The sequence below is a fragment of the Leptonotus elevatus genome, chromosome 11, assembly GCF_054856555.1.
Source record: "Leptonotus elevatus isolate MCC_2025b chromosome 11, RoL_Lele_1.0, whole genome shotgun sequence".
NCBI classification, from domain to species: domain Eukaryota; kingdom Metazoa; phylum Chordata; class Actinopteri; order Syngnathiformes; family Syngnathidae; genus Leptonotus; species Leptonotus elevatus.
The window spans coordinates 21,105,392-21,132,746 of record NC_141249.1 but is presented as its reverse complement, the minus strand read 5'-3'; the positions used below and the strand labels follow the sequence as shown (position 1 = coordinate 21,132,746).

At 41.0% G+C, this 27,355-nt stretch overlaps 2 protein-coding genes across 11 annotated transcripts; both read right to left on the bottom strand.

Annotated features, from left to right (window-relative positions):
• Window positions 1-1,832: 1,832 nt before the first annotated feature.
• On the bottom strand, window positions 1,833-9,828 carry ephx4 (epoxide hydrolase 4). Its single transcript, XM_086089131.1, has 7 exons — window positions 9,207-9,828; window positions 8,114-8,199; window positions 7,150-7,307; window positions 5,736-5,864; window positions 5,396-5,499; window positions 3,963-4,111; window positions 1,833-2,457 (listed from the first exon to the last, which is right to left on the bottom strand). The coding sequence occupies exons 1-7, from the start codon at window positions 9,450-9,452 to the stop codon at window positions 2,217-2,219; spliced, it is 1,113 nt and encodes a 370-aa protein (XP_085945257.1). The 5' UTR covers window positions 9,453-9,828; the 3' UTR covers window positions 1,833-2,216.
• Window positions 9,829-10,511: 683 nt separating this feature from the next.
• brdt (bromodomain, testis-specific) lies at window positions 10,512-26,106 on the bottom strand. Of its 10 annotated transcripts, none has more exons than XM_086089123.1 (19): window positions 25,975-26,106; window positions 19,673-19,944; window positions 19,451-19,588; window positions 18,929-19,067; window positions 18,292-18,416; window positions 17,752-18,087; window positions 17,051-17,179; window positions 16,579-16,803; window positions 15,486-15,661; window positions 15,027-15,406; window positions 14,298-14,432; window positions 13,339-13,391; window positions 13,104-13,266; window positions 12,861-12,919; window positions 12,477-12,537; window positions 12,144-12,247; window positions 11,880-12,055; window positions 11,309-11,525; window positions 10,512-11,199 (listed from the first exon to the last, which is right to left on the bottom strand). In XM_086089123.1, the coding sequence occupies exons 2-19, from the start codon at window positions 19,862-19,864 to the stop codon at window positions 11,134-11,136; spliced, it is 2,874 nt and encodes a 957-aa protein (XP_085945249.1). In that variant the 5' UTR covers window positions 19,865-19,944; window positions 25,975-26,106; the 3' UTR covers window positions 10,512-11,133. The 10 variants fall into 10 exon arrangements, with proteins under 10 accessions (XP_085945249.1, XP_085945250.1, XP_085945247.1 ...); XM_086089124.1 differs by lacking the exon at window positions 25,975-26,106 and adding an exon at window positions 23,195-23,252; XM_086089121.1 differs by lacking the exon at window positions 25,975-26,106 and adding an exon at window positions 21,690-22,083.
• Between the last annotated feature and the right edge of the window lie 1,249 nt (window positions 26,107-27,355).

Genomic DNA, 27,355 nt, shown 5'->3' with positions numbered 1-27,355 from the left:
ATTAGTATAGCTATTTGGACTTGAAAAAATACTATAACAATGTAGACAATTAAAAAAAAGCAATACTTTGATAAATTCAATTAAAAACAGTATTATCATGTAAAAGTATAAAGTATGATGACCGACTATAAAAAAATAATAAAAATAATGCAGTTCCGCCATTAAAATGTAAAAGAACATGCGGAATGGCAAAAACTCATTGGTCGTACAGAAAGAAGAAGAAGAAAAATTAAGAGAGAAAAAAAGAAAAAAGTATGACTATGTAAATTCAAAAGAAAAATGCAGTCTTGCCATTAGACACACAAAAAATGGTGAAAAAAGCACTGTCAACATTGTAGCTATCTTTACCATTTCAATTCACTTGAAAATAATAATAATAATAAGAAGAACTTCGTCTTTTTGTATTTTGGCAACCACTTCAATTAGCTCCAAGACTAACACGGAACCTTTACTCACCACAAATGAGATCGTTCTGCCATGGGGAAAGGTTACTTTTATCTTTAAATACCTTTATGATGATTCACAGTTTCACACTTTGCTTTGGATCTCATTAGCGCCACTGGGTCAGCACCAAGGTCCAATGCTAGCTCAGGTCAAGCTAAGCTAAGATGAACAACGTGTACGTGTGTGTACAAATATGATTAAGCTCCTAAATGGCTCAAAGGCGAGATGACGAGACACGCGATGACCTTCACGCTGGTTAATTCATCACAATGTACCAAAGCAAAACCTCAGAAACCATTAAAACGAATTTCCATAAACATGGTCGCACACAACATTGTCGAGTGGCATGACAGACGACAGGACAAAAAGGGCTCCTTTGAAGAAATGAAGCTAATTATCAAGAAAAACGGCACATAGTGCGGATAGAGATGTACAGATGTACACAACATTGCGGAGTGACCATATGTCAGACTCTGTTGGGAGATTTTTAAATGACAGTATCTTACAGTCTCAGATGAAACTGAAGTTTAAAGCAAAGCAAAAATGTTTCAACCTACACAAACAACATTGTAGAGTTTCCTCATGTCAGAGTCGATTAGAAAACGTCTTAGAAGAAATGAAGTGAAATGGAAGGAAATGAGGGAGACTAATAAGTCACATAGCTTCCCAGAACATATACAGTACATGGAAGCACACAACAGTGTGGAGCGACAACGTCAAGAGTCAGCTAGAGAAAAGGGATTTTTGAAAGAAATGGAGTGAAAGGGCAGGAAACAAGGCAGACTTAGTGGAAAAAAGAAGTGCTGTGGCTCCTCAGAACAGAAACACGGATGTACACAACACTGTGGAGTGACCACGTCAGAATCTACATGAAATATGGGACCACTTCTGAGAAATTAAGTCAAATGTCAGGAAAGGAAGCCAATGGGTTTAAACTTATATGTAGCTCCCACCAAACAAACATGGTTGCACACAACATTGTGGCGCAACCAGGTGTCAAGAGCCAAATGGAAAAACGTAGAAATGTAGCAAAAAAAAATCTACAAATTAGATTGATTGGGTTGGAATTAATAGGTTAATAGCTCATTGCAGAGCATCCATACACAAGGACGTACACAACATTGTGGAGCGACCACAATTATATATATTTACACAACTGCAGATGTGGAAGGCCTCTAGTGGAATATTAAACGAGATTACAGGCACATTAGAATTGATGTCAAGTGAAAGTGGAGTTTGGACACACAACATTGTGGAGCGACCACGTCGTCTTTCTGGGTGTTTTTTTTTTCTTGTGTTACAATTCCAGTTCTATTCCTGGTGTTTTGTTTAGAGCAAAAAGCCTCTATTTTTAACAGCGTCTACTTTTAGAAGAACCCCACAAGAAGTGACAGTAAGTGCGTTTATTTATAAAATCAAAATGGCGGCTCTGTGAACTTCGGAATGCGTGTGTTGGTACAAAGCAGGAGGAAGTGAAAAAAAAAAACATGTCATGTGACTGACTGAGCAGTTTAACAGCGCTGTGTTCACATTTTGTAGGGTGTCAGCCTTACATGATAAAAAATGGATTAAATTCATTTTCCCCCTCAATTGATTCCATTTTGAAATAAGGTTGTTGCATAACAAATTGTGTATTCCGGATGCACTGTAAACAAAGAAAGTCTTCACCCTGCGTCCTTCGCGGCCGCGTCCTCCCTCAAAGTGTGCTTTTGAAACGAACGATTGCGTCATCGCTCCGTTGCCTGGCAACGCCGCCGCCGCCCGTCCGCCGGTCAGTTCCTGTGGCCCTTGCGGCCGTCGCCCTCCTTGAGGAAGGTCCACATGAGCGTGTTGACGATGTCGGGCTGGTCCTGCTGCAGCCAATGGCTGGCCCCCGAGATGACGTTGAGGCGGAAGTGGTTGCGGATGTGCAAGCGGCACGCCTCGGCCATCTCCTGCTCCACGAAGGCGTCGCGCTCGCCCCACAGCAGCAGCACCGGCGAGCGCACCTGGTTGCGGCTCAGCGGCAGAGAGCTGGAATCATAGTAAGTATGTCAAGTTCAACTTGAGTACTCGAACGTCCCGAGGAAAAAAGGCGAGAGCGTGAAATGATTATTGAATCAAAGTCAGGTAAGGGCAAACAACAGCAGCGAGAGGCAATTTTGTTTTCATTTTGTTGCGTGCTATAAAAAGCCGTCGTGTGATTGAGCAGCAGATGGTTGGCTCGTTCATGTATGCTGAGTTCATTCATTCAAACGTGCGCCTAATGACATTTGTGCTCCTTTTTCCTCAGCTTTTACATAAGTTGCTGTTTCTGTTCTGATCATACACTAGAGGGCGCCACACACGACGACTGCAGGTCTCGTCCTCATTAGGGTGGCGGGTGAGTTATTAGAGCTTATCCCGGCTGACTTTGCTGGAACCGAGAACCCGGAGCCTCTCAAATGTGTGGCAGACTTGCTAACCACTAGGGCGCCGTACTGCACCGCATCTCTGTTCGACTCTTTTTAAGTATAAAAGCAAAAAAAAAGGGAGGCAGATCCTTTTGAATGGCAGCGCCTCCTGGTGACACGTCGCCATGGCAACAGCCGTGACGTGGTGGTCAAGGTGACACGTGAAGACAATGGGCCGTGTCAAAGCATGCTGAGCAACATCTGAATCTCCCAAACAAGGACACACGAGGGAAACAAAACAAAAACTCTTTGTTTGATTTTGGGGGAAATCTTGTTCTCTAATAACAACAAAAACAAAACTTTATGGATACCCACATCCACACTACCATGACAATTTGTAATATCAATAAATAGTATGATCAATTAGCGGTATTCAATAAATATTAATGTTATAGACTCTTAACAGTTTTATTCGTAAACAATTATCAGTAATTAACCTTATTTACTGTAACCATATTAAGCAATATTTAACTTGAACTGTAAACATAATAACCTCAATATGTTACCGTTTATTAACCACATTTTAATGTAACCCCATTAATTGTATTGACCATATCAACTAACCTTATTGCTGCTGCTGTAATAACCATACTGACTGTAACTGTATTTAGTAACTGTATCAAGTGTGACAATATTAACCACATTAACTGTAACCGTATTTACTGTAATATTAACCGCATTAATCCTAACTATCAACTGTGACCATGTTAACCTTAACCATACCAACCAAAGCCATTTATTCTGTAACCATAATAACTGAATAAAATGTTACCATATTAACTTTAACGGAATTAAGGGTAACCATACTATTCTACTATACTACCAATATACAGCGCAGCTTCTGAAAACAGGTGAGCTCTGATTGGTCATTGCCTGAGCAACTTATATTCCACAAATGTAATATTAACCAGAATGTCATGTTGAGACTCGTGAGGTCACATTATTGTCAAGAAATGTTTACGGTTGACTTCCACTTTAACTGTAAACCACATCATAACCACATTAACCTATTACCTGTTTTTACTGTAACCATTTAAAATGTGACATCATTAACCTTCAGTAGTAAGCTCGTTCTCCCCGGCGCACCTGAAAACATTCCTGAAGTAGTTGAGCGCAGCCGTCAAAGCTCCAGGCTGCGACAGCGCATACAGGTACGCTTCCAGTTCCTCTCTCGTCAGCCATCTTCCTTTCCGGGCCATTCCGGTGCTCCGGCTGGTGAACAAGGCCTTCAGAGCCTTGGGAGAGAAAAAACACGGCGTGAGTCACAGAGGATTTGGCCAGAAAAAAACGGTTTGTCCCCACTTTACGTGGCCCACTCTGACTTCATGCTGACACAACAAACATTCACTGCGTCACCTCCATATGGATGTGTTATGTAACGCTACCTTTCAGTTACATCAACTGGAAAAAAGTGTGGGGACGCCTACAAGTACTTGCATTACATACAGTATATCATATTTTTGTGCTTGAATGTAGTATAGCCTTTTGCTGAGACAATTTAGCATTTAAAAATGGTGAATGTTGAACCAGCCTTTTTAAACAAATATCCGAGCATTTTCATGACATTTTAGGCACAAAAAAAAAAAGAAGGTCTAACTCATTCACTGGCAGCCATTTTCACCAAGCAACCCCCTTTTCTTTTACTGGATTTTGACTGATTTTGCAAGGCCCACAGAATATTGTGTTCTATTGCTATAAAAACATAGAACCTACCAAAAAAAAGATTAGAGTCTCTTCTTTCATCAGGAAAAAAAAGTATATTTGTACCGGTTTCCGTTTTGCAGCAATCAGCACTAGAATAAAGCTAAGTTTCATAAATGTAAATATAAACACTGTCAAAAAGAGCTTGTTGCAACATGGCTTTGGCTGATCTCTTATACTCTGCTGCCACCTGCTGGCCGTTTTTGTAAAAACTCCCATTGCTTTAAGCCACCTCTTCGTGTCAGAAGCTGGTTTGAATGAATTGAATGGCAAATGTTGAACCAGGCTTTTTAAACAAATATCTGAATATAAATCACTTTTATGACAAAATATGACATTATAGGCAAACAAAAAATTGTCTAATGTAGCACACAGGTTTTTTAAAGTAACAAAATATTGCATTTTCATGAGGAAACGCGCCTTTTAAAGTAACGAGCGATCATTTTTAAAAAGCAAGAAGCATAATTGCGCTATAATGCAGGACAGACGTTCAAACGATTTCACAACAAACTGCTTTTTCCTGAGGAAATTGTCTTGGTGGCTAACTAAAATGCCCACTTCCCTGGGAAAATGGACTGTTTTAGGGCACTGCGCTATAAAAGGTTGAAAAAGATTAAAAAAAATACTCGTAAGGCTCAAGAATTTTCCATAGAAGATTGCTCATCTTTTTTTTTTCTCCCTCTACGCTTCTATTTTTAGCCCTCACTCTGATGCACTCTTAAAATAGCACACAGACGGTGGGAAACGCACACGTACACACACACACACACACGAGCAGACAGCGGGTTGCCCTTGAAGAGAGTCAAGGTCGGGGTCACCTTGAAGTCGTTGATGGAGAGCATGAGCTCAGGCAGGCGAGGCAGCTGGAAGAAGAAGAAGTGACTGCATTTCAACATCTGGCTGGGATGACGCAAGGCGTAGTCTGAACAACACAAGAGGATGAGGGGAGGAAAGAAAAACGAGAAGAAGAGGATGATGAGGTGCGCTTGTTATGTTAGATTGCGATCGCGTTGTACTGCTTGTGAACTTCCGCTTCTTGTCTGGTGTCCGCAGATGGACGCAAACACAGCCGTCATTCAAGCCAATTAAAGCAATAACCTCCAGCCTCCTCCTTAATGAGATCAAGTGACACAGATGGACGGTTGGATGGAGCGTTACCTGCGTGGACAGACGGGTGAGGACAGTTGAGGACGATGAGCTTGGCCACCATCTCCGGGTAGTTGATGGCAAACAACCACGCGATGGTGCCGCCCCAGTCGTGGCCCACCAGGAAGCAACGGTTGTACCCTCAACCGCCCCAAAAAAAAGACAACAAAAACGTCAGGAGGGCGAGAAAGACCAGACAAGACAGGAAGGAAAGACTCAAAGACCTGTAGAGCAGGGTTGTCAAACATGTAGCCCGTGGGCCAAAACCGGCCCGTGAGGTCAACACAAACTGTACTTTTCCCCCCTAAAATTTACTGTTGTTGCTAATTTTGTCCACTGGAGGGCGCACTGCCGACCACTTAAACAGCATTCTGACATTTGGCTATATTTGGATTTGATGCAAAAGTTTCTCATTAATTTTTCTTAAGAAATTTCATTTCACTCTACAATAACAATAAATGGGAATATTTTCAGAATGAACCAAAAAAAAAACAGGAAATATTTTGACCTGTCGTTATTTATAGCTTATTGCAGTGGTTCTCAAATGGGGGTACGTGAAGGCACTCCAGGATGTACGGGAGATATTAAAATAGATTTCAAAAGTATATTTAAATATCTTAGAAAAGTTCATAAAATTTGTAATATATTGAGTAGGGTATTCAATTTCAGTGTCCTAAAAACCTAGCATCTCCCCCATACCAGAATGGTTCGACCCGACTTGTCATATGCCACCTAGAATCACCTGTCAATCACTTGAAAACTTTATTTATAAATCAGGTAATTATTCCTCTTTAAGAGCTTTACTATGAGCCCAAAAGAGGACACTTAATGTTGTTAATAATTTTGATGTGCACGAATCTTTATATAAAATTAATTTTTTCTTTCTTTGGTTTAGGTACATTTTTTATTTCCAAATAGATTAAGAGACCACATAAATACAAAGAAAGTATTTTTTGCTTTGTGCTGTTAGGGGGTACTTGGCTGAAAAAAAACATTTCACAGAGGGTACATCACAAAAAAAAGAAGAAGGTTGAGAACCACTAGCTTATTGGACCACGGGCATACTGGTCCCGCCAACTTGAGATCAAATTTGGGTGAAAGTGGCCTCTGAAGTAATACAAGTTTGACACTGAATGGCGGGAAGAAAATAAATACTAGACGGAAGGAAGGAAGGAAAGTACGACGAGAGAGGATATGCAGAAAGGAAGGACAGAAAGGAAAAAAAAAGTGGCCTGAAATAGGACAGGTGAAGTCAATCCTATCTTGTCATTATCCTTCTTTAGCGCTCACTTTGACTTTGTAACCATGGCAACCAAATTATACAGCATCTGCCACTTGTTTCAAGGCCCAAAAGTGCCACAGTCAAACTGGTCGCCATGGCTACCGCCACCGCTAGCACGTTCAGCACGCGTCGCTGTGAGCTCACCGAGGTGCTCCACGATGTCCTTGACGTCGGTGAGCAGCAGTTCGGGCCTGTAGCTGTCCACGGCGAGCGGCAGGTCCGATTCGCCGTACCCTCGCATGTCCACCGCCACCACACGGAACTCGCTCTTGAACTCGCGCAGCTGGTAGCGCCAAGAGAACCTGTGGCACAATAGCACGCTTAGCATCAACAGGGACATGTTTGGAACCTGTGACAGTTCTCAGGACTGTTTCAAACTCCCCAACGAACGCGCTCACAATGTTCTGTAAAAATAAAAACACACTAATGGCGTGTAAAGTTGAACAGTTTCAAGATACCCACAATTTTCTGATTTGAACAAATCTAAAATCCATTTCAGTAAGTCGAATCTGAAAGAAAAAATAACATGCTGTAAAATAGTTTGAATTATGCACTGTTGACACTATTGCAATATCAATATTGAAGACAATTATAAAGAAATAAACAAAAAATGTAATCATTATGTATTTTGCATACATGTAACCAATTAAAAATATTTTTCAATAAGGAAAAATATGCAGTTTTCTTATTAAATAAATCCAAAATAAATCCTAATTTAGCGATAAAAACGTTGCTACGCACTGTTGACGGTCGATCCGATCCATTACGACAGCGACAATTTTTTTCTTCTAACCCAGTTCTTTTTTTCAGTTTCCAAACGACGTCCATTTCCGTTAGAAAGTGAAAACCAAATTGTCTTGGCGTGGCTTCCGCATGCAGTGAAGAGACGTGAACGCAACCTGACAACATCTTTGACCCCAATCCACAAGGGTTTTATATCATATCATAATCCAAAATGCGACTGGGGGGGTTGGGTTGACATCTTAAAGGCTTTGTACCCGTGCGAGAGTTTGATGAACCAGGCTGATCCTGGAAGCACTTTTTTTTTTTTTTTTTTTACCATTTACAGGAGAGGAAGCGAAAGGTGCTGGTGGAGTGGCCGACTTACCAGAACTCGGGGAAGCCGTGCAGGAAGAGCATGAGGGGCTTGCCCCGCTCACCTGCCGCCACGTAGTGAAACCTCAGGCCCGACTCCTGTGGGCATATAAGATCACAAATGATACGCAACATAATCATGTTTTCAATTCAGTCTCACAATTTACCTCAACTCAAACCTATGCTTGAAATCCTAATTTGAAACCTTAACCCAGACTTGAAAAAGTTAACCTCGTCTTAAAACCCAAACACTGACTTCTAACTTAACAGAAATTCGAACCCAGGTCTGATATTCTAATTTCAACCCCTACAATTGGCTTCAACCCTTAACAATTGTTTGAAACCTATCCAAGGCTCAACACCCTAATTTGAAACCTTAACACTGGCTTCCTCAACTAACTTGATAACCCAGCCTTGAAATCCTGACAATGAAAAAAAGAAAATAAGGTCAAGCCAATGTTGGGTTTCAAAATGGGTTTCAGCCCATTTCAAGCCTCGCATAGGATTTCATATAAGGGTTAAGGTTTCAATGCAAAATTTCAAAATTAGGGTTTCAAGACTTTGTCTGAGTTTGAACCCGTGGTTCAACATTCCAAATTAGGGTTTCAAACCTGGCTTTGGGTTTAAAAAAAAAAAGTGTTGGTTTCAAGTTAGGGATTAAAGTCAGTGTTGTTGTTTTTTAACAAAGGTCAAGGTTTCAAAGGGTTTGAAGCCTGGTGTTGGTTGTGTTTCAAACAAGGGTCAAGGCTTGCCTGCTTACCCTTGTTTCAACCCCCAAAACCAACATCCAGGCTTGAAACCCTAACTTTAGCCTTAAAACTTAATTGATTAAAGTCGAAAAAGCATTATTTTTGTATTGGTTCCCATTATACGAGTGCACCTAATAAATTGTCCAGTGAGCGGACGTCATTAATGCGTAAACCGATGACGCAATAGCGACGACAAGACTTCTCGGAGTGAAGTTTCGTGCACGCGCTTCACCTCAGACAAAAACAAAACTCGCACGAGCACGGCCTCCGCGATCACGACTCAAGGTGCACGCACGCCCCCGCCGCTCGTGCACGCGCCTCGCTCGCTCCCTCCCTCCCTCCCTCGCTCCCGCTCACCTTGATGCGCACGTAGCAGTGCGTGCCCAAGGACGTGTCGTGCAGACACGCCGGCGGTACCTCGCGCAGCGTCCAGCGGAAGGTGGCCGTCGGCCGCGCGATGGCGCTCCAGCAGAGCCGCAGCAGCGCCGCGGCGCCGCAAAGCGCGCAAAAGGCGCCGACGAGCGACCAGTAGGCGCAAAGTCGCAGGCGCAGCGCCAGGCGGACGAGCAGCGGAGGCAGCGACGTGCGCAGCGGATGCGCCATCTTTGCATCGCGTTTTGGAAGAGATGGAGAGGATGAGGAGGAAGGAGGAGGAAGGAGAAGAGGAAAAGGAGCGAAGGGAGGGAGGATCCCGAACGACGAGCCGCTCAATGGGACGGACGACTGGGAGGAAAATAGGGAGAGGGAGGGAGGGAGGGAGTCAGAGAGGGGGGGAGTGTTGTTGTTGTTTGCGGCCAATCAAGAGTTAATGTTCCACCTCAAGTCTATTCTTGTGTTCGGGGCATGCACAGTAGGCACAACACACGTGGAGCTCTGCTAGAATAAACATCAAGTGCAATTAAAACACATGCAGTGGAATTCATGTATTGGACAGGTAAATCGTTAGCCAAGTGTGGGGAAAAAACCTCAGTTGAAATATGTATGGAATAAACAAGTTTGCGCTAACAAAAAGGTAATTTATTCGAATTTTTAAATTGCATTTTTTTGTGATTATTGACTTAAATAAGAATTTTTTTTTTATTATTGGTTCACAAAACACCTTTTTAAATTTTATATTCAATGCTCTAAAAATAATTGGTTGATTATGACTTAATTCGAAATATGATTAACATTTAATTAGAGTTAATTATTTTTGCTAAACCCATATATTGCTGTAAATATACTGTAACAATTTCATCAAATAATTGAACATAAGAACATTTTTATATATGCAAGGGCTCTATAAAATGAATTTAGTGTATTTACATTAAAATATTAACAAAATACTTATATACATATACTTTAACGTTTTAAAAATTGTACTATAAACAATTTTACTCGCACATTTTATTAAATACATTTTATGAAACGATTGGAGAATTAATTGGTAACATTGTAAAAGCAGGGGCGTGCAGGGGGAGAATTCCCCAAATTCAATTTATTTTTATTTTTTCAGGAACCCCCCCCAAAAAAACTCTCCGTTTGTGGTGGAAAAAAAGTGCAGTATATGTAATATTTATTAGCTGTATGATGTTAGCACAATAAAAACGAAGCAAACTCACCCAGATCGAAGACCACTTCCTGCTTGCTGCGTCTGTGCAAACCATGTAGAGGCCACGCTGATTGCTTAGTGAAAATATTTATTATTTTCAGTAATAAAATAACCAAATAACTAACAACGCAAACAAGCCTCTCCTCGTTTGAACGTGTTCAAGGCGCAACATACGACCTTATGGCCAACAAAGTGCGGTGCATGTCGAACAACAACAAGAGAATGCAGTGAATGAGGAAAGCATGCGTGCAAAATAGTCTTCTTTGTAAACAAAATGTCAAAGGGAAGCGTCGGTATGGCTGCATATCTGCGCCATCTGAGTTTGAGTTGGAATTTCTAATTCCACTTTTTGAACACTGAGGGGTTTTTTTTTACCATCAGATCAGAATTTTTAAATAAAGAAAACAATTGTGTTTCAAACACAAATCCAAACACAGATGGCACACATACTAGATGCGTTGAATTTTTTTAGAACACAAACATAGCAAAAAAGTGCTATGACGACAACAAACGGCGCACGTGCTGGAACTTTCTCCCAAACGTGAAAACGGACGCAGAATTGCCAAAAGTGTAACAGTGTGGCGGACTTTCCCCAAAGACAAATATTGGGTGTGCGTGGCTTCTTTTTTTTCTTTTTCTTTTCTTTCCAAAGGCACTTTTTTGTTTTCCAGGCAGTCCCAGTGGTTTGTTTTTTTAGTCCAGTGTGAGTTCAAAAGTGGTCATGATGTCCTGCTGCATGGTAATGTCAATGCATGACATCTACCAGGAAAAGACAAAAACATTCTTTAGTAAATTGTGGGTGATTTTTTTTATTCAAATGTTTTGGGGGTTTCGTGAAAGTTCCGATTGATTGCCCAGTCCTACTCACCGCCTCTCGCCTGCGACGCTCCTGTTCCTTCCTCCTTGCCAACTCCCGCTCTCGACTCATGGGGGACTGGGCCCTCCCGAGCCAGGTCTCCACGGGGGATGTGGGCTGCTCGCCGCCGCTGCTGCTGCTGGGGAAGTGTGGCGTCGTCTCTGCCAGAAGGACGGCGCTACCCGGAAATGAAAGGTCGGCCTTGCTCGGTGGCAGATTCAGATTCAAACTGGAGTTCAAATTAAATGCATAAAATTAACCAATAATATTAAAGCGGTACTTGAATAAACACACCTTTAAAAAATTTTTTAAGTGGAAGTATAAAATTTTATTGAGTCAATATTGAGTTGGTAGAATAAGAAGATGAATTCACTGTTTTCAGCCATCTCATGGTGAAACCATTTTGAAATTATACTGCCCTCTGCTGTCAGCATTGCAAACGTCATGTGACCAAACCCAGAAAACAGGTGCGCTGCGACATGTTATTTTAACAAAAAAAAATTCACTTGACTTCCGCTTTAAAAAGGGCAATATTGTAAGATGAGTTTGAAATAGTATTCAAGAGTTTTGAGTACTACAGTACCTCTTTTCCGGAACCTCCAACTGCTTCATTTTCAGCGCCTTCTCGCGCTCCTCCTTCTCCATGGCAGCCTTCCGGAACTGCTGGAAACTCTCTTTGGACGATTTAATGGCGGCCGGGATGGCAGCCGACTGCCTCACCAGTCGGGCCCACGACTCGGCATTTTTCAGAACTATGTCCTAAGATTAAAAACAAAACAAATACATTAATTAATTAGAATTCAACTACAATTAAAATTCGACCCAGGTGATTTTCGGGGCTCCATACATTTGTAGTTTTTTTTTCCTGATGAGTTGATCTGCAGGGAGAATTGGAGGACGATGACACATCTGCCACTTGGCTGCCAGGAACTTCTTCAGGGCATCTGGAATCTGAATAAAAAGTTTTTGCTTTGTTTTAGCGGCCATTTAGAGGCGTTCCAATCAAAGTCTTATGGCTGCCGATTTTGATGATCCATGAGTGAGATCGGATTAGCTGCACATTCTCAAATGACACAATGTTGGTTTACTGCGTTTTGATTCTTCCGTTTCTATTCAGTATGACAAACGTCTGGAATTCTCAAATCCTAAGTGCAAGAAATTGTTCTGTAAGTTGACTTGCCAGATGGAATGTTGCCTCTGGCAGCCAGTGGAGTCTTCTTCAGCGGTGACAGGACGGGGGCCTGAAAACACGGAAACATTAAAAGCATGTAAACGACAGAAAAAATGGCAATTGCCATTACGGGGACAATCTACAAAAACAAAACGCCGTTTTTTTTTTCTCTCCAACTTTTAATGCACCTAACTCAAAGCGCTACCTGTAAGTGTTGTTCTGTAAATGACAGGCCTACTTAATTATTCTTTAAAAATCGGTCTCAACCTTTGTAATGAGCACTTGGAGACGATCCAGCCACCTCACGTCTGGCATATTAAGATGCCGATTAGAGTGCATGAATATTTCACAGGCGTATGTATTAGCACCAAAACCTTTGCGCAACAGTGTTACCTTAAATCCAGATATGGCCCAGACCAGTATAGTTTTAGGGGACGGCATTGAGGACAGGTCTGCTAAATACACACAAACATTATTATTTACAAAAAAATTAAGCAATTAAGGATTAAAAGCAAATACATGGTACTCCAGTGAAACACTGCAGTTCAAAAGCCTCTGTGACATTACGCACAGTTTGAAAATGGAATCGAGTAATTCTTCGTGTACCACGAGAAGGAGCCCGTGAGAATGACTGGCCTGAAAATTGGCAGATGTAAGCATCACCTGGCAGGGGCAGCAGCGTCACCCTGCCTTCCCGCCCCCAACGGCGTTTGGTCTTTGTTAGCTTGGAAGCAGCAGCTGTAGCGGAAGCTTGCGCGCTACCAGAGCGCCCCCCGTGGGTCAGCTTGCGACTGGCAGCCTGCAGCGTGACAAGCAGCCGGTTGGCACCCCTCGCAGCTCAAAGCGTCAACAGCCACAGCGAGACGTTTACCTTTATGGTGAGCTTTTTGCATTGGCCTTTAGCGCTCTTCTGGAGTTTGACTGCTGGGAGACAAGCGAGGTGGAGGCGACAATGAATACAGAGAAGTCGTCTGTGACACAAAATCCTTATGAAATGTAGTATATAGTTGGCTGGTAATGCTAATAACAGCCTATTTTCAGTGACAAAACAAATTGAAAAGTGAAAGGAGGATCTATAGAAAGGGTGAGCTCGGTGAAGCGGACTAATCGCGGTAAAATAACAGAATTACGGCAGGCCCTGATTTTTTATTTTTTTTTGGATTTAATGGGTTGGGGAAGAATTCTGGTGGGTGGCCCGGTGGGTGGTGTCTGGTCGGTGCTGGATTTCACCTTCCTTGGTTTTCTTTGGTCCCCTCGGGTCTCCTGACGGCGGTGTTCGGTTTAGGTGAACGGTATGGGATTTTTTCTAATAGGTTTTTGGTGAGCTAACAAATACACGCACGCACGCACATACACATACTAAAAAATAAAAAAAATAAAAATAAAAAAAATAAATATATATATATATATATATATATATATATAGATCGTAAAACGATTTTTTTGTAAAAATCAAAAACAAATGGGAGATTTTATTTTTAGGCAAAATCGCCCTGCCCTACTCGCAGCCATTTTCACAGAAGCAACCCCTTTCGCTCCCTGCTGTTTTACTAGATTTTGGCTGATTATTTTTTTTATTATTTTGTATTGTTTTATTTGTATCTGTTTCCATTTAGCAGAAATGAGCATTAGAATAAAGCAAAATTTCATCTATAGTCACATTCCTGGCAAAAACACTGACAAGAAGAATTTGTTGCAACATGGCCCTGGCTGATCTCTTATACTCTACTTTTTAGGTTTAAATTAGTTATAAGACCTATAAAACTCGGTCATCATTTAGCGACTAAAAGAAAAAGAGTGTCCCGGGGTGACAATAGCAGAGAACCTCACCAGAAGACGAGTGACCGCTGTCAGAAGATGGCGAACTACTGTTACTGCTGCTGCTGTGGCAGGAAGTGGGTGACGAGCTGCTGCTACTGCCGAGTGCTGACGGGCAGATGAAGTCTGGAGACGAAGCACGGGTGGCTGGAACGGGTAAGTTGAGAGTTTGCTTATTCGACAAAAGAAATTCTGAAGTCAAGGTATTAATGTGTTGAGCAAAGGGTGAAAATGTTTGCGTATATGTGATTTAATTTTTATTTCTAAGAAATTAGCAAAAATCTAAAAATAAAAACATCTTTCATATTATGTATAACATTTTGGTGAGAACATTTTATTTAGGGTTGCGGCTAGCAAATATTTTTTTTAGTCATTTATTAAATTGATTAATTGAATAAAAAAATTACTTTGCAAGAAAAAAACCTGGTTACTTTCCATTAACTAACTAACTAACTGGCATTGTTTAGTTACTAAACAAAACGGCAACAGTAATAATTTTCACAAAAGATTAAACTGCCTATTATATCATATATCAAATACAGAAGGAAAGAGATTGAGAGAGAGACAATTTGCGCTCTCATTATGGAAAAGACATTAAAACACCTTTTTAGTTAAACAATGGCTCTAAACAATTAATCAAATTTGTCGTTTATTCATTTTGTAATCAATTTGTTCCCGCCAAGTGAATTCATTTCAATAAACATGTCAAGTACCACGTGTGAATGTGGAAACCTCGCTTACCCGCTGCCTTCTTTTTCTTGACATCCGGCTGCCGTTTACCGAGCACCTTGCATTTACCGGCGCCCTTCAACTGGGCAGAATGCACGACCTCCACATATTTCGCCCGTTTCCCGCTTGCCGAGCGGTCCTTTTTGCCACACTTCTTCCACCGGCAAGCCAGCACGAACCTCTGCAGGCGCTTGTGCGTGGACGTCTTCATCTTCTCCAAGTCCACCAGCAGCTCCTTGGAGGACAACCATTGCGCCGGGGCGTCGCAGGCCTTAATAATGCGCGCCACCTTGTGTGGCGGCAAAGCATCCAAGTCGAGCTTGAGCTGCTTCTTCTCCTGGTAAGTCAGAGGCGTCGGCTCGTCCCAGAAAGCCACGCTCCTGTTGCCGTGACTACACAAAATGCTCAGATCAGAACTAAAACACACGCACACAAAAAAAAAAAAAAAAAAAAAAAAAAAAAAGTACATACAAAGCAGAACTCTTGATGTTGTTCTCCACAGCACGTTTATAATTGGACGATTTGTGCTTGAGTCTTGCAATGTCCTTTTCTTTGGCTCGTTTCTCCTTCTTCAACTTGTCGTTTTTCTTGGGATTCATCAGGGGGTCCTGAGTGAGTCTCCTCAGCTGGGCAGTCACCGCTTGCAGCTACACACGCAACAATAGAGAATGAGCAATGACCTCATGTTGGTTGCATTCTGAATCATTGACGTATTCCCTACTCCCTAATTAATATACTCAACAAAAATATAAACGCAACACATTTGTATTTGCTGCCATTTTTTTTTTTTTTAAATGAGATGAACTAAAAAAAATTAAAACTTCTTCCACATACGCAAATATTGTTCACAAACAAGTCTGAATCTCGGATGGTGAGCACTTCTCCTTTGCCGAGATGATCCATCCCACCTCACAGGTGTGCCATATCAAAATGCTGACTAGGCACCATGATTAGTGCACAGGTGTGCCTTAGACTGCCCATCATAAAAGGCAGCTCTGAAAGATGAGGGGGGTCTGGTGACTGGTGTCACAAAAGATCATTCAAAACCAAACAACACTCTGGTGGCAAAAATATATAAAGGGATACATTTGAGAAAGAAAATAATTATATAATAAACAAATAATCATAATAATAAATAACAAAAATATTTTTTAATCATGTATTAATGCAAATTAATCAAACTATAATTTTGATGGCAGATGATATTTTAGCTTGACAGTGGATGGTTACGTTACAGGAAGCGCAGGTTGTGTTAGTCTGTAAACATAACTGCATGTATTAAAGTAAAGCATTTAATAAATGTTTGTGTATGACATTCAGAATATTTGTTCATGTCAAACTACCATTTTAAATGATATGCAAGTAATTAATTGATAAGAAAAAGAGAAGGATGAGAGTGTGCAGGGGATCAAAAAATGTTGAAGACGTCCTCATAATATTAAATGTCGAAAGAATTAACACATAACGGGTGCTCTTCAAATTTGGCGGGGCAAAAAAAATGTTGCAAATTTTTTTTTGAGAGCTTTCTGACAACAAAGCAAAGGCCAGGGAATATCCGACAGACCTTCTCCTGCAGGTTGGTCAGTTGCGTGGTGACCTCCTCTGACGAACTCTCCGTGCTGGAAGAACTGTTGCTCTTGGAGGAGGGGGAGGAGGAGGAGGAGCAACTGGTCGAGAGGGAGGGGCTTCCCACACGGTTGCCTTTGGATTTATGGAGAGGACGAGGCGCTGCCACAAACACCCCCACTGGCTTTTGTGGAACCCTTGCGTAACGTGCCTCAAAAACCTCCTGGTTGATGATGTAATCAATTTCAATAATGGGTGTCCACCAACTTTCTTTACATTTTCAAATCAAATACTACAAATGCAACTGATGAGATATGTCCTGGATGAAACTTTGCCAGACCATTGGATTAACTCATGTTCGGTAGGAGTCAGCGCACACATACATAATAAACAGCAGACTCTTGCTGACTTTTTTTGTAATCTATCAGAAGCCTGAAGGTTTTTGCGTAAGACTACAAACTGACGCCGACCTGCAGTTTCCGGGCCATGTTGACGACCTCGTGTGCAGGAGGGTTGTACTTGTAGCAGTTGGAGAACATCAGTCTGACGTCAGCTGCAAACTCCTCAGCCGATGTGTACTCTCGCTGTTCCATCTTTTTCTGTTGAGAAAAAAAAAAAGCCTTACCTTGAGGCTTTCTTTACTTTTCTCTTTCCCACCTTTTGCTTAAAACCCAAATCTTAAATAAAAACTAAAACTACTCTTATTTTGGAACCCTGAGTTGAAACATCATCACTCTCTTGAAACCTTAACATTTGTTTCAAACCCTAGTCTTGAAATCCTTTAAACAACCATTTTAAACCCCAACGCCGTGAAATCCTAACCCTTGTTTGAAACTAACTCAAGTATGAAACCCTAATATTTTTTGAAACCCTCATCCGGTCTGGGGAACCCCAGTTTAAAACCCTAACTTTCTATTTAAGGCACAAAATTCGAAACCCAAGACCCTTATTTGAAACTAACTTTGTGTGAAACCCTCATACTGTCTTGGAACCCAAATTCGCAACAGGAGCTCGAGCTTAAAAGTTGCAACCTTAACCCTAGTTTGAAACCCCAATCTTTGAAAGTTCAACTCTTTTGAAACCATAGTTTGAAAACAAAATATTGTCTCTCAGAACTCCACTTTGAGACCCGAACCCCGTCTTGAAACCTTGATCTGAAGCCCTAACTTGCCTTAATGGTCCCCAGGTCCATGGGCTGCCTGATGATGTCATGGTAGTCATGCAGGGCCAGGGCCACGGTGTCCACGGGCGTATAAAATGGCCACGCATAGGCGTAGTGCCTCTTGGAGAACATCTCCTTCAAGATGGCGTCGCAGTGCCGCAGCGGCTCGGGCAGTTTGGCTCGAGTGTCCTCCAAGTGGGCGAGGTCCTTCTTTGGCACCTTGATGGGCCGTCCGCTGCCCGTCCTCATGGACAGCGCGCACGACGCCGGCGCCGGCGCCTCGCTGATGCTGCTCGTTACAGTTGAAGGGACAGGCTCCAATGTTCTCTTTAATCCTTTTTTTAGCTAAACATTTGAATGTGGGGGGGGGGGGGGGAAATAGACACCAAAATGATTAATAATTACAATATGGTATATTAAGGAGATTCCAAATGGATCAATTTGCCAGTTTGCACGGGATACTGCGAGGACAGGTGCAACTCAGAGAAAGCTCAGATGATCGGTCCTGTTCATGTACAGATCACAATACATCGAAATGCACACACTTACATTTTCATCCACCTGAGCCGCAATTCTCGCAGGTGTCACCGGGCAAGGAGCATCTGGACGGGCGAGCGTCATCGTCTGCTGGAGGACCATTTGGGACACAATGGGCCTCGGCTTCAAAGAACCCGCTGGACAACAAATGGCGCAAATAAATTCACATGGTCACTGTCACTCCGCACATTTCCCCAGAAATGGCGGGCGACCAGGGGTCGAAATCCCCCATTGAAATGAATGGCGGGCGACCAGGGGTCGAAATCCCCCATTGAAATGAATGGCGGGCTACCAGGGGTCGAAATCCCCCATTGAAATGAATGGCGGGCTACCAGGGTGTAATAGAGTCGGGGAGGCGGCTAGATGAAAGAAAATATTGGATATTGTAGTTCACCTATTGTACTAAATACAGGTTTGTGGAATGCATCTAATCATCAGTTGCAGAAATCCCTACTTACTATTACTACATCATGGATTTTCATTTAGTTCTGCAACTTATCCTTGTAAAAAAAAAAATGCATGTTTACTGCCGTGGAAAGACTCCTTGCTGGCTTCCATGTGAAAGTCAAATGCCAGACCTTCTTGTTGAGTCCATGATTTTGCGTGAAAGAGGTTTAGGAGAGAGTAAATCTGCAGTCGAGCAACTTACCATCAATGCTATTCATTCCTTTAGCTGCTTCCTTTGCAACGACTTGCAGGACTTCGCATTCGTCTTTGGGCATTTTGGCAATTTCAAGCAAAAAAAGCTTCTCCAGCATCTGGGCCATGTGAACGATGTCATCTCCGGGCTGAGGACAGGAAAACATGCGCACTTATCAAGACCACACACACGATACACGCAGAAAAGCATTCACAACATGACTATTTGTTACAAATTCATTTTAAATTATATTCTTAAAAAAACACGACAACTCTAATACTTAAAGATAATTTATATATAAATATATATATATATATATATATAAATATATATATATATATATATATAAATATATATATATATATATATATAAATATATATATATATATATATAAAAATATATAAATATATATATATATATATCTCAAAGGTTGAGATTTCTGCAAACTTATTTAAAATAAAAGACTTTAACTTGATGCCCCCCCGACACTCTTCTAGTTTACGAGCAGGCGTGTACTCGTATGATCTCACCTTGTTGTACACATAGCAGTTAGTGAACATGGTGTTAAAGTCCTGCACACATTCCATTGCTTTCCAGTAATACTTGTTCCGGAGGCGATTCTTGATGGTGCCCATGTCCATTGGATTCTTGATAATTGTATAATAATCCTGGGAATTAAACAGCGGGAGGGGCACAGCATGAGCGCACAACGGGAGGTTGGTGAAAAAAGTTGCGATGAAGGTCTCACTCACGGGGAGATGCAGCGCTACGGCATCTACGGGTTGGCGGAAGGGCCACGAGAACTGGTGGCGCCACAGAGCTTTGAGCACCGAATTCTCCAGGTACTGCAGCTGGTTGGTCGTGCGTCCTGGCCGTTTCGGGTTGGCCACCTCAGGCGGAGGCGGGTTCCCGCTCGAGTTGGGGCAGTCTTCCATGCTGGACATGGTACCACCCAAAGGCAATCGAGGGGAGGGGTCTCATATGTACCTTTGCTGCGACGAGGCGTTCACCATCTCACGCACACCTGGAACGGGAAGTAAGGTCTTTAACAAACCACTCAACAGCTGGAAGGCAGATGCAACGACATCAGCAAAATTAGCTGCCGAAGTATTTTTTTTGCTTTCTTTCTTGCTACTGTGCAATATGTACCAAAATGAAGCAGTGGATTTGATGATGGCCCGTTAATTTCCTGGCTTTTCTACTGTAATCAACATCCCCTTTCACACAGTCCTTCAGTCAGCTATGTCTCCGTGTGAAATTCACCAACATGGAAAGGGGGGGGCAGGGCAGGGGTTGGTATGTCGATCTGTGAATATCACGACTTTGGATATTGTATCAATGGTTTAAAAGTGGCGTGATGGTGACTATGGAGAGCCAGTCATTTATTGAATGGGACAACCAGTCAGACACACAAATACAAAATGAAATTACTGGCAAGAAATATGGAGCAAATGCTATAACTGGACTAACTGTGTTGATCGCCCTAAATGACTGACTCAAGCCTCTGGAGTTACTCCGTAGGCCACAACACTACATTTGCATGCGTATAACTTTCATTTTAAGTACACATTATAAAACCAGATTTATTTATTTTTATTTTACAATGCAGAGATTTTCCTTCAATAGAAAGCTGTAGAAACAATTGCCAACAATCCACTATCAAACTTCCTGCACTGTTGTCACACAGTAATGAAACGTAACGAAAGTCTGATGCTGCCATCTAGAGCACAACTGCGTACATACTCAAGTCAAAAGTACTGGAATTTCTGCATTAGCCACTTTTTCCCTAAAATGGTTCTATTTAAATGTATAAACTCATTGATCTCATTAAAGTAATTGATTTTAGGTAAATAACATTAATATTCTTTAAAAAAAAATCACACTACTTTATAAAATGTTTAGTTGGTGAAATGTAAATGTATTAATTAAAAAATGACAATTAATTATTATATCGTTAAATCTAATTCCTAAATTGACTTTATTTAATTTTCATTGACCGTATACGTCGGTGTGTTTTCAAAACTAAAATGACCATAGCGCAAAAAGCTCAACTTAAAACAAGTAAACAACACACAACTCGAGTCAGGTTTTCCCACAGAACATTTATGAAAAATAGAATGAAAATCATGGACTCAATTATGAGATTTTATTGTTCGAGGTGTTGAAAAATGAATTTCGAGGGCTTTAGAACAGAAAGGCGATGGAAAAACCGGCGAAATGTTACAACTTGAAATCTTACACAGATACCGAATCATTAGCTGCTAGCTAGCACGTCACAATCGTAAAGTTGAAGCCGCAGCCACGGGCGCCTTTAGCATTACTTCTAATAAAACTCGTAGTCAACTTTGTCTTTATTTAGCTCTACACTTGAAAAAAGTACGTTCACCATGCACAATAATTAAAAAGTGTTGTACTTAAAACTTTTAGCACTTTCGCCTCAAAACCGTGACATCAACGTAATTGTAGCATTGTGGCTAATTGTGCAATTTTCCCACAACCTTTCTGCGAAAAACAGGATAAAATGGCAAGATATAGTTACGCTCACATGTCTGTCGTCATTTAATGGACTTAATAAACATGTTTTGTAACCTTTTCGTGTACTTATTCAAAACCTCTAATTGCACTTGACCACTCACCTGCAAGTGACGCAAAACCAGAGTTGGCGATTAGCGGCAGAAGATTTTGTTGAGTTTGCAGAGTGATTTATTTTTTTATGTAGACTTTCACCGATGTAAATGTGTGAAAATGTAGCGATCGGGTCAAGCTTACCGAGCTGGCGTTAACCTTACACGTCACGGGACTCCTTGCATTCATCTCTCGGTCGGCAGGTGAGCTACGGAAACGGTGTAGGATTTATAGCCCGCTGCTCGTTCTACGACTGATTGGTCCAAATTGTACATCGCGAGTCTCATACAGAAAACCATTTTTATGTCGTAAAGCAAAAGTAAACAAGTGCTGCATTGGGTCGAAATGGAGCCGTTTCAAACATTGTAGAATTTAATGTTACATTTATGAGCCGGACCTCCGGGGAGAGTTTCCCCACTGTCCGCAAGTGAAGGTACAAAAAGCGGGGGAAGTCTCCGCACTCCAAGCAGTCACTGCCGCTGACTCCGCAGCGGTGTCGGCGCTTGTCCACTACAAGCTGCCACTGCCACCGTCAGCGTCAAGTGCAAACCCGAGTGAGGCAAAGGCAAGGCGGGGCGATACATTCACTGGCCACTTCACAGTGGGAAAATTCGCCAATACGGACGGTGAACTACACGCCGTGACACCCGCGTTCACTTCCTGTCAAGAAAATAAGACAGCAGTTTTGTAAAGGCCCTATGTGTTGATAGACCAATAGTGATACGGTACATGATATCGTTTATTAAAAATAAAATACAAAAATATTGAGAGGGCAATTCCATAAAAAAAAATAGGTCGTCTAAACTTTTGAACCACGCGATTCCTTGGCCTGCACAAAGATGGCGTCCCTTGAGGCGCATATCCTCAAGTTTGCAGGAAACACTGATCATGAATAATTTAGAAAATAAAAGGACCCCCCTCCAAAAAAAGACCATCCTACTCATAGTCATAAGTACGCCAAGGGCACAACTTTTATTACTGAAATGCATTCTTTGTTAGATATCCCACATGCACTGTAATTAATGATTAAAAAATGCATAAACTAGTTAGGTGAAATCTGGCCATTACTCTATCCATATTTTAATATTTTGTGTTCAGTCTCAGCCCACTAGGTGGCGCTATGGTACTTAGGTGAAATTTTACATTTGGCTCTTAGTATTATGTGCTGTATCCATATTTTAATATTTTGTGTTCAGTCTTAGTCCGCTAGATGGCGCCATGGTAGTTGTGTAGAATGACCAGATGCTCTCCCCGTTTGTCACAGACCATTTCTATGATATATTTTATGTTTTCAAGAATGACGGTTAATAAAACATCATCATTTGATTCATCCCGCAGCTCTTATGCTATGCAGTTTGGCGCAGCCTTTTTACACCAATGTTTAGGCACCTGTAATTTGTAATTAAATAATTGTAGCAAAAAGGTCACAAATTAGTGCTAATGTTAAGTTTCTGCCAAAAGTGCACTTGCTAGCCATTGCAATGCTATGCTATGCTAACTACATAACTTAGCATAAAATAATAATAGAAAGAGAGGCGCTGGTATTCATGTCTTTTAATATGAGTAACATGGTTCGGTTGTGCTGGTTTGAGTGACGTACATTATGGCTGAAAATTGAAAAAAAAAAGAAAAACGAAGAAAAGACTTACCTTAAAGGTCTATTTTACCCAAGTTAGAGCAATTAGCTTGATTATGTCATTTCTGCAGAGTCACGTAGCTCACATTTTCTCTCTTCCTATAGCCTAATCTAATGCCTGTGATAAACAAAAATGTTTTCACAATTACAAGGAAGTAATTTCATACATTTGAACCCCGCCCCAAAAGATCAGTTTAAAAACTTATTCAATTTGTTGTATTTGTAAGTTGGTCATTAAGTGGAAGGGACAAGAGAAAGAAGCCATTCTAGGTAGTGTTCCATATTGACAATTGCAACATCCGGGCATTTCTGTTATTTCAATTCAACGCAATGTTCGTTGAAAACAAACGATGTATTGTATTACTTTCGCCTGTGTCTAGCATACAAACCAGGCAGATTGTTATTGTAATCAATCGACATTTGACCACATTTTGAAATCAAAATAATCCTCACAAATCAAATTAGAACAATCCAAAATCCAACACTTTTCAATGGACGGAGAGAGTCATTTCTCAGAGTTGGTCCCCATTTTACGATTTGTGACATAAACTCGGAATTGTCAATACGCAGCTACAATTAAATTTTGTGCATTTTTTTTTAATCGATTTTGTGAATGGGAGTGGACAAAAAAAAAATCATACAATTCTTAAATGACCCACACAGTCCCTGACAAATACGCTAAACTACGGTTCATAAAGGTAATCTGTTTTCCATTTTCAGTGTGTAAATAGAATGCTAGTTGTCGTCGTAAAAAGGCACATATGTAAAAATGGAGCAGTACAGTTGTTGGGCAACGAGAGCCACATGTGGTTACTTAACGAGACACTTCTACGAGGCTTCCATCCGAAGAGTGCGGTGGCGAGGGAAGCGGGGAGGGAGTGGGGGAGCATTTGCGGCTGGGGAGGTGGGGGGGACACACAGCTGGATCATACATTAACCAGCGGACCCAAACAAAATGGAGTCAAACGCCGTCTGTCTTGTGTCAGCTGGTCTGGAAAGTATCGCGGCTCGCAGGGTCACTACACGTTCTGCTCTGTGTTCTGTTCGACGCTTATTTTCATAGCAGCTTATTGTTTTGCTCACTTTAATATTCCAAAATGGTCACGTTTTTCTCAAGTCAACACAAGTGAACTTTTAGATACGCCGTTGCTGTTCATTGACAGTCAAACACTCAAACACAAAATGAAAACGCTAACAAGGAGCATGACGGAGTACGAACACGCGCCAACCTGACGTCATTCACTATGCCACGCCCCTTAAAGGCAAATCAGCACGTTTGTACTAGACTCTCAAAATGGAGACATTTTCCAAATTGGAAGCATGACTGAAAATTAGCCATTTTGTTTTGAAGCGGCCATTTTAGGGGCATTTTGTAGGGGTCCATCAAAAATGAACTTGCCGCGTTGCTACCAAATTTGATTCACACTTTTAGACAGATATGCTAAGTTGTAAACATTTTTAGTTTTGGGCATTGTGGATGGAGAATGCTAGCAAAAATTCTAATTTGTTGGTTATTTTTGGGCTCTTTTTATATTGTGCAAACGTGTCCTTGCTTCTACTCCAAACATGAGTGAAAGTTGTAGAAGAAAAAAAAGGGGGCCGTTGAAGTCGTCTGAGATGGAAGCGAGTCTGTTATTGAAATGGAAAGACGAGAGTGAAAGTGGGCCGTGGTCGCCGTGGCGACGGTGCGGAGAGGCTCAGAGGCCGGTGCCCCTTGGGGAGAAGGGGTGAGGACGAGGTGAGGCGCTGGACATCTTGACTTTTTAAGAATAAAATAGGACCCTTATGTTTTTCCCTTGCAGGCGCACGAGAAGCGTGTGGAAAAACCATCCCGGCGTTGTTGTTGTCCTTGACGACGGGAAACCAGCGGGACCGTTCGTGCTCATCGGGCCCGTTTTTCGGCGTTCATCCCGCTTCCAGATGTTCGGCGAACGCCGACCTTGTTGGCGTGATGAGCAAAGCAGTTTTCCAGAAGCGTCTCTTCGTGTAGATAACATCCAGAGCAGAGAGCAGACTCAACCGCTATGTTTAGTTTATAACTATTAAAAACAGCAAGGTTGTATATATATATATATATATATATATATATATATATATATATATATACATATATATATATATATATACATATATATATATATATATACATATATATACATATATATATATATACATATATATATACATATATATATATATATATACATATACATATATATATATATACATATATATACATATATATATATATACATATATATATATATATATATATATATATACATATATATATATATATATATATATATACATATACATATATATATATATACATATATATATATATATATATACATATATATATATATATATATATATATACATATATATATATATACATACATATATATATATATATATACATATATACATATATATATATATACATATATATATATATATATATATATATATATATATATGTACTTTTTGCCTGAGCATTAGCTGCTATCCCAGTTTGTGTACATGTCTGTTTTTATTGCTTAGCTTAGCTTAGCGCAAGTGTTAACTGCTTTTCTAGCATTATTATTTTTATGTAGTAGGTTACACAGTGTACTTAAGCATAAATCCTGACCGCTATTCTATTTGTGTGTCTTTTTGTACTGTATACAGTGTTGGTCTACATAATGTAGCTTAGCATCTCCCCGTTTTGTTTTTTTTGTACTATACAGCGTAGCTTAGCGTAATCGTTAGCTAGCTGCCATTCCAGTAGTGTTTTCCTGGAGTGCTCACCTTTCAGTGCGTCCTCAGGCTATAAATCCCACATGTGTTTTTGTGGATGACGACGTTGCCCTGATCAGCTGCTGCTCGCAGGCGACCAATCGCAGAGTGTTTTTCTCTGGCATGGCGAGCCCACATCTGGATGCATTTAGGTGGAGCGAGCTTGGCCTCTCGTATTTGGTTTGGTGCACTCGGCGGCTGGCGTGGAAAAACAAACCCTAATGAAGCCTTGGCCCGCTCTCGTGACTCTCGCTGGCTGCGTTGGCCATGTTTTTTTTTTTTTTTTTGGACCACGCTTCAGTGGAAAAGATGAATGCGCAACAATCGGCCATTTTGTGGGATTTGTTGACATGTTTTTGCAAGCCCCCATGTCATAATTAGCATTTAAATGTATAATATTTCCTTGAAATAACACCAAGCTGACTTCTGTTCGCTCTCATTTTGCACTGTGAACGGGACAAATGATCAGGAGCAGATCCAGGAATTGACATTTTAAGCCAGGAGCGAAACAAAGGTGTATTTAAAAATAATTAAAGCAGTTTATTTTAACAACAAAATAACAAATTCTCATTTAAAAATAGTTCCTAGGCTCATTTAGCTCTAATGAACTAATATTTGTACTGTACCATTAGAGAAAGCATCAACACGATTCAGGATTTTTAAAAAAGTGTCATCGCCAAGCCCTGCATCTCCTCAGGTGATGTCATCGACAAGACGGAGCCTGCAAGTTAGGGGGTTGGCATGCCCCCCCCCCCCCTTCCCCTGTGGCAAGCGCCCCCTTTTTAAACCTCCAACAGCTCCAAGCCTCCACATGGTCTGCAGCCTATTATGAGCTCACTACAGTCCAGAGGCTCCATAGACGTCATTTTAACAGCTCATTGTTATTAACCACACTCCCCCCCCCCCCCCAACCCCTCCCCCCACGCACACACACCATCCAAAACAACACCACAATCGTGTACGGGCCACAATATACTTGAACAATCATACATTGTTCATTTGTTTTTCTAGCATTTAAATATTCAATGTATTTTATGGATGTCGAAATTTATGACTGTGTGAAGACTTCAGTCTATTAATTCCAAACAGAAATTTGACTTATGAAAATCAGGTCATGTTTTGTTACATGTGTTAAGAAAATGGATGGATAGATTTTTTATTATTTTTTTTAAATTTCCTTTTGCCATTTGAAAATAGAAAGAACCCATGATACACATATTCTCTTCATACTTCTTTTCCAACCAGTTATGTTTAAAAAACAAAAACAAATCATAAGCAGACACTAATTTCCTTTTTGGATTTTCGATTAAAACTGCAAAAAATGACAAACAGATTTTCTTTCAAATGTTTTTCAACAATGACAAGTTTTTAAATTTGAGTATTGTTCTGAAAA

Coding starts and splice junctions, on each gene's coding strand:
- ephx4 (XM_086089131.1), bottom strand. CDS start 9,452: ATGGCGCATCCGCTGCGCACGTCGCTGCCTCCGCTGCTCGTCCGCCTG. Junction 4,112..5,395: donor TCTCCATCAACGACTTCAAG/GTGACCCCGACC, acceptor TTCTCTCCCAAG/GCTCTGAAGGCCTTGTTCAC. Junction 2,458..3,962: donor TACTTCAGGAATGTTTTCAG/GTGCGCCGGGGA, acceptor CTATGATTCCAG/CTCTCTGCCGCTGAGCCGCA.
- brdt (XM_086089123.1), bottom strand. CDS start 19,864: ATGTCCAGCATGGAAGACTGCCCCAACTCGAGCGGGAACCCGCCTCCG. Junction 15,407..15,485: donor AACATCAAGAGTTCTGCTTT/GTATGTACTTTT, acceptor CATTTTGTGTAG/TCACGGCAACAGGAGCGTGG. Junction 12,538..12,860: donor GGGCCATATCTGGATTTAAG/GTAACACTGTTG, acceptor CCGTGTTTTCAG/GCCCCCGTCCTGTCACCGCT.